The sequence below is a fragment of the Sipha flava genome, unplaced genomic scaffold (assembly GCF_003268045.1).
Source record: "Sipha flava isolate LNK unplaced genomic scaffold, YSA_version1 18272_pilon_pilon, whole genome shotgun sequence".
In the NCBI taxonomy this organism is placed as follows: domain Eukaryota; kingdom Metazoa; phylum Arthropoda; class Insecta; order Hemiptera; family Aphididae; genus Sipha; species Sipha flava.
Window position 1 is genome coordinate 1 of NW_020272237.1, and position 9153 is coordinate 9153.

Below are 9153 nucleotides of genomic sequence, written 5' to 3' on the forward strand. Positions count from 1 at the left end.
CGATACTAAAGTCAGAATAAATTTGAATTCTGGAGTAATAACCACTCTACGATCCGAAGCAATTGATTTATTACCTAGTGAACGTGATTTAAGAGTAAAACGTAGGTATTACACAGAGACTGCAAATTTGATTCCATCAAGTACACCAGAAAAATCGATGCTAGTAGAAAACTACGATGGAATTAATTATAGTGACACTAGCTTAGATACAGATATTTTAGAGGAACTAATTAATCCAAATGATAAGAGTATACAGTGTGAAATTGGAAAAGATATTTATACAAATTTAGAAGTAAATGATGATTTATCATTCGATTTTTCATCAGAATCCAGCGATGAATCTTGTTCTTCAGATAGTGAAGCTGATATTAAGTGTAGTTCAAGTAGGAAAAATAATAGATTGTCATCATCTGCAAAAAATAATTTTGAAAATGATTCTTGTTTCATTGTGTTTTGGAACTGTCTATTAGAACTTTTTACACACTGTCGCCAACGTAGTGGCAAAGTTACATCAAAACAACATTTTATTCAAGGTACGCTATTTTCAGTTTCTACGCTGTGTGAAAACGGTCATAGATTACAATGGTATTCTCAGCCGAAAGTTAGCAAAAGACCGGAAGGGAATATTTTGATAGGTGCTGCTCTTACATTATCTGGAATTTTATTTAATCAGTTCAAAGCATTTTGTACAGCTATAAAACTTTCAATGTTTACCCGTCCGGTGTTTAATAAAATCATCAATAAATACGTATACCCTGTCATATGTAATCAATGGCAAGAACACAAAAATTCAAATATTAATAGTATTATGTCTTCTGATTTACCTATTTGGCTGGCAGGAGACGGTCAATTCGACTCCCCTGGATTTTGTGCAAAATACTGTACATACTCTGTAATGGATATTCACTCTGGTAAAATTGTGGATTTTAAATTGGTTCAAAAGGGCCAAATAAAAGTTGACCTAGAAAGACAAGCTTGTGAACAACTACTAACAGAGTTAAATAATGTATACGATTGTGAAATTGAGTTGTTACTTACAGATAGACACAAAGGAATTCGTAAATATATCCGAACACAACATCCAAAAATTACGCACGAATTTGATGTATAGCATTTGAGTAAAAGCTTGATGAAGAGATTTAAACCATTGGAAAAAAAGTATCCTGATGCATTTTTATGGAAGTCTTCAATAAACAACCATCTTTGGTGGTCTGCCCAAACGTGTGAAGGAAATGGAAAATTGTTGGTTGATAAATTTATTTCTGTATTATATCACATTTCTAATAAGCACGAATGGGTTGAAGATGGTAATAAAAATCAATGTCAACACGAAAAATTAACAGAAAATGAAATTAGATCAAAATTATGGCTAAATCAAGAGAGTGATTCCTACTATGATTTGAAGAAAATCTCATTATGTCAAAAGATTTACTAAAGGATTTGGAACATGCAAAGAACTTCGTGCACACTGGTCGATTAGAGTCATACCGTAACTTACGTTTCAAATATATGCCAAAAAGAATCCATTTAAAGTATAAAGGCATGCACATGAGAAGTATGATTGCCATTTTAGACCATAATCGTAATATAAATAAAAAAGAATTGGGTGAAAAAATAGTATATTCAAAACCTGCTGGACGATATGTTTTAAAAACCAAATATGAACCTAGTAACGACGATTGGCGTCATACAATTATGTCAGAAATAAAAAAAAAAAATGAAAAAAATAACACCAACAATAACAGAATTTGAGACTGTACCAATATCTCAAACAATAGCACCTCAACCAAAACCAAACTATGAAGATTTAATGAAAACAAAATATTCAAGATTTTCACGTAAATAATTTAGTTTTTTAAAAATAAGTTAATTTTCTGTTTTTGATATAACTACCCTATAATATTATAAAGGTATGTAAAAAATAAGTTTTAAGTTTCAAAATAAAATATGTAAGTAAAATATATTTTTAATTATTAACTAAGCATCGGCAACTTGGTTTATCATTACGTATATTATTTGACAAATGAAGAATAAAATATATAAAACAGCGTACCCGTAGTAATATACGTATTATAACAGCGTAGTGGTTGACGGGCGGCGCACCAGTGACGTCACACGTAAAACAAAACATGCATTTACGCGGAACCCATGGTCAGATAACAATTTTGAAACTACCGAATTTTTTTATTTTTCACGCACTATTTGATTTCGTTTTAACAAAATTTTTTTTTTGTTTTTGTTTTATAGTCCTTTAATATATATATACGATTATAATCGTCCGCTCGCACACGTTATTTTAAACGTCGTACGGGTATATAACACGGTATACCTCCTGGTGATGGACGGAGTGAGCGAGTAAAACTCGTTATCACTATGATATGTAATATTGCGATGATTATACAAATAATTGTAAGTGCAATTTACAAAAAATTTTTTTATTATATTACTGCACCACCACCACACCCCCTCCACTATTCGTGCAATATTATATTCGATTCCTTATTAGTAATAATATACTTTTTGAATATTTGTACATCAGTTTTCAGTTTGATACAGTACAGCGCACTACTGTAACTCTGTACGTGCATATTTTTTTCGATTTTTTTCCCCTCTTTCGTGAGAGTTGTTCACGACATGGCCGGCAGTATTGAAGCTAACGCGGCTATATACAATAAGCAAGTGAACGACAAATTTTACGTGTCGACACCGCACGAACTGATGGACAGCACTACGTTCACTATAGACTTTGCGGATAGAAAATTTGTTACGATCGGACTCGACGCCACGACTAACGCGTTTGATGTAACAGTACGTATATCAACTTCCACGCGGTGTGTGAGCATATCGGTGGAATTTTTACGTCGAATATTTTCCATGATGGGTCACATTCCATCAATTATTATGAACCCGCCGGTAAAAAGTTGAGAGAGGCTATTCCTCAAAGACGAGACCATCACACTGTCGAAAATGTCGTACCGCGGTGAGAATATGTTGGCAATAGAATCCGTCACGGGGGGACATGCTATGTTAAACCAGGGAAATTTGCTCGCACTTCAAGATTTGGCGGCGTGCATTATTGAGACGATCGTACAAAAAATCGCAATCGTCAGGCCGTTGGTACAGGGGCAATTGGAACAAATAGCTGAGTAACTGAAAACGGATTTTTTCCTGGAGAAAACGTCTACCGTACAAGACATTGCCGCATTCATATCAGGTATTCACAACGACTTGATCACGTCGAGCATGGCGAGAACGTGCGGTGGGATATCCATTCAGAGTTATGTGGCGCAGATCAAGCGTTTCGCCAGCACGCAACTTGCAGATCTATGGTCGGTGAAATTAAACGCGTCATTAGAGGTGTTATTATTGAATTGTAGTGTAATATTTTTAAAAATATATTAATAACGATATTATTTTTTCATACATACAGCTTGTAAACATTATGACCGACGAGAATGATGGACCGACATTTTTCAATTATGTTAACTATTGATATGGGTTCAAAAAGGTCACTGCATTCTTCGCGATGGTCTTATCGATGTCATGGACACCAGCTGAACACACACACACGCAGCAAATGTTGTATAATATTATATCATCTGTTGTTGTTGTTGTTGTTGTTGTTGTAAATAAAAACCAATTTTATCATTATGAAACAGTATTTATTTAACATATACAAAATATTATAATATTTAAGTATAACAGATATTCAAAAAAAAAAAAGTAGTACAATATTGATATGATCAGTAACCGTGTATATAATATTTTACACTTTTCTGGCTTCTCCCGAGAACGGGTTGTATTAAATGACTCGGTCGTGAATGAGCAAACAGTATGCCGAAGTGTCCGTCGGGAAGTTATTCGCAGCCTCGAATTCGATTTTCAAATCGATAGTAGACGTTTTTGCGTCATCGTTTTGACGCGAACAGTCGATGCATATAAACGGACCCAGTTCTTTGTATTTTTCTTTACTCAGATACAGTTGGGCGGTCATGCGCTCGAAGTAATATTTTTGAAAATCCGCATATCCTTGATAGAACATTGTAAACTGGTCTTTGTCGAAGCTCTCGTTGTAATTCTCGTACGGGTATTCTACCGAATTTATATACGTTTTCACGTTGGTCAGTGAACACGTGTCAAAGTCTGGCGCGAATCCCTCGGCCATATTACCGGAGTCTTTGTGCAGAAAAGCGATTATCAAACATCTAGGTTTCTCTACCCGCGAACAGGTTTTCACCATCCACGAGTGTTTTATCGTCTGCGGTATATTAGGATATTCGCATAGTTCCCAATTTCTAAACGCACAGTTTATCGTTTTTTTTTGAATCGATAATTTTCAACAGTTTTAACTTCTCTCTGTCATTAACCTTGACCACGGGCACCTTCCACATGACTTTTGTCAGTTCTATTTTGATTGTTTTCACTTTGGCTTGGACAGTCGCATCGGTCAAAACTTCATTACCTTTCAAGAAAAACGTCAATGATCCCAGATCGTTTATCGTCCAGTTCAAAATCAATTGTTGCGAGAAATTTATCAAAACTTTATTATAATCTTCAGAAAATCCCAGAACGTGTTTCAGCGGGATACATCCGGTAAACGTGCCGTCTTTTATAAATTTTCTATTCGAATCCGCACCGTCCCAAGTAGCGTTTTGCAAACAGTTTACGTCCGCGGGCGTATAAGAACAGTAACAGTAACCTTTCAACGAACTGCTCACACCCGGTCGTTTAACGCGTTGTATTTCCACGGAGTTAATATCATATTTGATTTCGTTAAACAAATTAATCAAACCGTTCTGACTGAACGTGACTTCGGCCAACAAATCGACCGGTTTTATCAATTTGCCCTCGACGTAGACAAAACTCTCGCTAGGCAGTGTGACGGCGTCTCTGTTCTGTATAGGGATACGTATCTCGTCGCCTCTGTTTATAGCCGTGCTGGAGAATGGTAAAAACGAGTGTAAAAACATTTCCTGGATAGGCGCCTCGTTCACGTACGGCTCGTTAACGTCCAAATACGATCGGTCCATGTTATTACGACGACGACGACGACGACGTCTTATTACAGGAGATGAAACGTAGAAATTCACGATTCGCCTTTGTAAGAGCACTTTTATCAATAATGTTAACGGAACGATATGTTTTTTTAGCTGCACGTTTCCGGTAAGTGGTAGTGTCTCCATCGACAGACACGCGGTTAATGCGTGTTTATCCGCTATCAGGTACATATTTATTTACATTAAATTTGAGTCCCATCTCGATTATTATTATTTTTTTTAACGAGAAGACGTAGATCGTCTTGATCTCTCAACGTTACACGCACGTTATCCACGGTGTTCGTCCCTAGCCGATATAAAACACAATATTTCGGTACTTCAATTATTTTGAAGCCCGGCGCGACTGCTGGATAAAACTCGTGTATTGTATGTGATTGCTTTCCGTTCTCGAATGAGCCTATGGCCAAATTGCATACTACATTTATACAGTTTATTCGAATAATGTTCACCAAGTCGTCGGATTCGTGTTTGATATTGGCGAGTAGGCGAGTTGTTTTATTGAAACCCAACAACGGTGCTGTACTATTGTTCACGTTGAATACAACATCGTTACTGCACAGTATCGTACATTTTAACGTACTGGGATCGGATTTCAATTCGAAAAAATCCACGCTACTCGAGGCAAGGCGTTCCACGATTTTAGCTTCTAATGTACTTATTTCATAGCAAACCGTGGGTATTTGAATCAGTGATGTATCACCACGTGCGTTGATAACGCCCAATGTATCGCAGCCTGGTTCGACGTTCGGCATTGAATTATACGTCTGAAGACTGAGAAGTCCGATTTCCGCCGAGTCACCCACTTCGATGAGCGGAAAAAAATGGCATTCCAGCTCGGTCGTATTTCCGCTCAGCGATAGAGTTTGACACGACATTGCATAAAGTTATTCGGTTAAAAATTGCAAACATAAATGTCCGCAATTAAACGTACCAAACGCCTGCACTCTGTCGTAATTGAATTCTATTGCACAGCCCTTAAGATATTTTCGTAGTTGTAGGGGCGGCGGTAGGTTACCGAACGAGTCGAATACCCGTACGAAATTTTTGATTTTCCGGTAACAGATCTAATGTTTTCCACGATTTTTCGCAAAGTCCAAATTAACTACGGCAGCTTCTCTGACACGGGATGCGGCAGGCAACGTGTCTATACTGAACACGCCGCGGAAGTGAGGTATTTTCACGAGTCGGGCGTATTTTTCAATCTCATAGTCGAATAGGGCGCGATTGGGCAGTTTCAGTTTTTTGACACTTGTTTTTTATTTACGGTTTTGTTTTTTCTCTTATTTTTACTCGCCATGCCTGCATTTTTTTTCTTCATAGATTTAGCAATTTTATAACTCCCACCACTCTTGGGTGAGTACGGGTGTAGATATAGTCCACCGCCCAACTGTATTGCGGAACCGCTGCGCTTCGAGGTAATACCTCGGATAACCTTGACCACGTTCGCGACTCCGCCAACCAACGTGCCGAGCGCCGAGAGACCCGAGAGTATCGGTATTAACGCTAGAGCACCGCCCGTCCGTGGTACTTTGATAACTCTAGACGGTTTACACGTGGTATTGATTCCACGAGTGTATTTCTTAGCCGCAGCGATACCGGATTTAATTAATTTGCTCATGTTCGACGTTCCGGGACACGCTTTGATGGATTTTTTAATAGCTTTTTTAGCCACTCTGACTACATTTTTGAACCCGCAGCCACCGCCGCCGACTCTACGTTTAGCCTTCATGCCCGTTGTGACGGCCCACGATGCGGCTTTTTCGCTAAAACCCGTGTCAGCAGACTTAACATTTTCCCAAGCACGATTTTCCAATTCGCGGTCCGCCTTTTCGCGATCTCCGGACAGATTACTGACCTCGTACCCTATGTCGTGGTCGCGGCAAGCCGCGTCTAAATTATTTACCCCCGTTTGCCCGAGCGATAAACGTTTTTTCAATTCGGTTCCCGGACCGCAAAACTGATATCCCGGTAAATGTAGTTCCACCGGCAAAGTATTTATTAACGTGTTCAACAGACCCGAACCACTGTTGTTCCGCACCTATCGACGTGGAGACATTGTATGACCGGTTCAAAGTGTCGGTAAACTTATTTATAGTATAATGCGATTCATCAAACAGGCGAAAAAACTCGCGGTTAACAATATCGATCCGGGGGCGACGTGCGATAGAAAATCACGACACGCCGTGCTTTTCCCCGACACGATACGCTCACTGATTGTCGGACCATCCGGATGCGGGAAAACAAATTTAGTTTTTACCTTGCTAACACATGCGAACGGTCTTAAATTCGAGAATGTATATATTTATTCGAAAACTCTACATCATCCCAAGTATGTTATGCTCGAGGAGATTTTGAGCAAAGTAGACGGTGTAAATCTATTTAAATTTCAAGAAAACGACAGTGTATTACCGCCCTAGAAGGCACTACCCAACTCGGTGTTTATTTTTGACGATATTATAATGGAATCTCAGAGTATTGTACGGTCGTATTTTTCACGCGGTCGGCACAATCAGATCGATGCGTGTTATCTGACACTTATTCACGCTGGCTATACACTATCGTTCCACAAAATATTTGTTCCGATTCACTTTTGTTCCACACAATACTTCTTCTAAATGTAGAACAAACATAGTGTGGAACAAATATTTTGTGGCACTATAGTGTTTTGGAACAACATTTTTCTATTTCATCGGAACAAATAATTAAGAAAATGTTATCATATCCACATAATATGCACTTAGACGAACATTCTGTGAATAATTTGAATTACATAATGAGTATTCAATCTTTCACCAAGTTCTTAGAATCGTTAATAATATCTTTTTTCCGGAAAAAAAAATTCACTTCTGTTCAGTTGCAGTTCTTGACCACTCATCGAAGTTCATTCGTTCAATCACGTATAAGGCAAAGAATTTCTAATTTCAATAATATCTATGTATTTTTTACACATTAACTTAATCTAAAGTCTAAACTCATTTTTCATACAATGCACTACAATACCTATGAGTTATTTAAATTATATAAATATTTATATAGTAAAATATGAATAGTTCTTAACAGCATACTTTTGAACTATTAACCACTGCTGACTTCCTATTTAATCAAACATTCCATATTATTGTTTTGAATACATTCCCTATTTATTAACTTCTTGCTAAACTTCATTGTCGGCACAATCAGATCGATGCGTGTTATCTGGCACAATCGTATTCACGCGTACCCAAGCAATTGATTCGCGATAACGCTAACTTTATCGTTTTATTCCGACAAGACGAAATGAATCTGAAACACGCATATGCGGAACACGTATCCGCCGATATGTCGTACTCGGAATTTAAATCGTTCTGCACAAAATGTTGGCAACGTAGCAGATTCGACTTTATCGTTATTAGCAAGGAAGATGAGCGTGACAACGGACGTTATAGATTCGGGTTCGACATGTTTGTTGTTATATAACGCATTGTTGCAGTGACATGCCCGACATTTCTATATAATCATGGGTGAGTCGAACAAGTCATTACTGTTGGACATAATCAGTGCTAGAGAAAATATAAAAATTAAATACAATGAGTTGAAACGTGGAAAATACGAAACAGACGCGTTTATAAACGATACGCTCGCTCCAATTATCGATCCTCTCAACAGGATACAACAACAACAACAACAACAACAACAACAACCACAACGGATTACGAATGCAGCGTACTATGGTCCGAAAACGAATAATGCGGATTCCGAGGATATTTATCAACGGTTCGAATCTTCAGGGGGTCTCGACAGAGTTTACGGGGTGAAAAAAACTAGAAGCGGTCAACTCATCTTGGGAAATAAAAATATTACATTTAACCAAGACGAGATACTTGTCGGCGGCCACGTCAACGCTGAACACAGTAGTGCAGATGATATTATTTCGTATCCCCTAACGTCTGGACTGTGCATGTTGTTGTTTTCGAAAAACCCCGTGGATTATACGACGAGCGATTTGAATACGTATAGAGAAATATTGGTTCGGACATCGGGGCATCTGACGGGGGTGGGAAAAACTCGTAGAAAAAACCCCGGCATACAGACGGTGAAAATATCACGCGGAAAAAAA

At 38.1% G+C, this 9153-nt stretch overlaps 2 protein-coding genes and 1 pseudogene across 2 annotated transcripts; 2 read left to right on the plus strand and 1 right to left on the minus strand.

The window, feature by feature from the left end:
- The first annotated feature begins 157 nt into the window (after positions 1 to 157).
- On the plus strand, positions 158 to 1111 carry LOC112680918. Its single transcript, XM_025551160.1, has one exon. The coding sequence runs from the start codon at positions 158 to 160 to the stop codon at positions 1109 to 1111; it is 954 nt and encodes a 317-aa protein (XP_025406945.1).
- An 875-nt stretch (positions 1112 to 1986) lies between these two features.
- Positions 1987 to 3580, plus strand: LOC112680920 (annotated as a pseudogene).
- A 715-nt stretch (positions 3581 to 4295) lies between these two features.
- LOC112680919 lies at positions 4296 to 5030 on the minus strand. Its single transcript, XM_025551161.1, has one exon. It carries the CDS (start codon positions 5028 to 5030, stop codon positions 4296 to 4298), a length of 735 nt encoding a protein of 244 aa, XP_025406946.1.
- Between the last annotated feature and the right edge of the window lie 4123 nt (positions 5031 to 9153).

Bases quoted from the DNA above. Each gene is read 5' to 3' on its own strand.
- LOC112680919 (XM_025551161.1), bottom strand. From the start codon at position 5,030: ATGGACCGATCGTATTTGGACGTTAACGAGCCGTACGTGAACGAGGCG.
- LOC112680918 (XM_025551160.1), top strand. From the start codon at position 158: ATGCTAGTAGAAAACTACGATGGAATTAATTATAGTGACACTAGCTTA.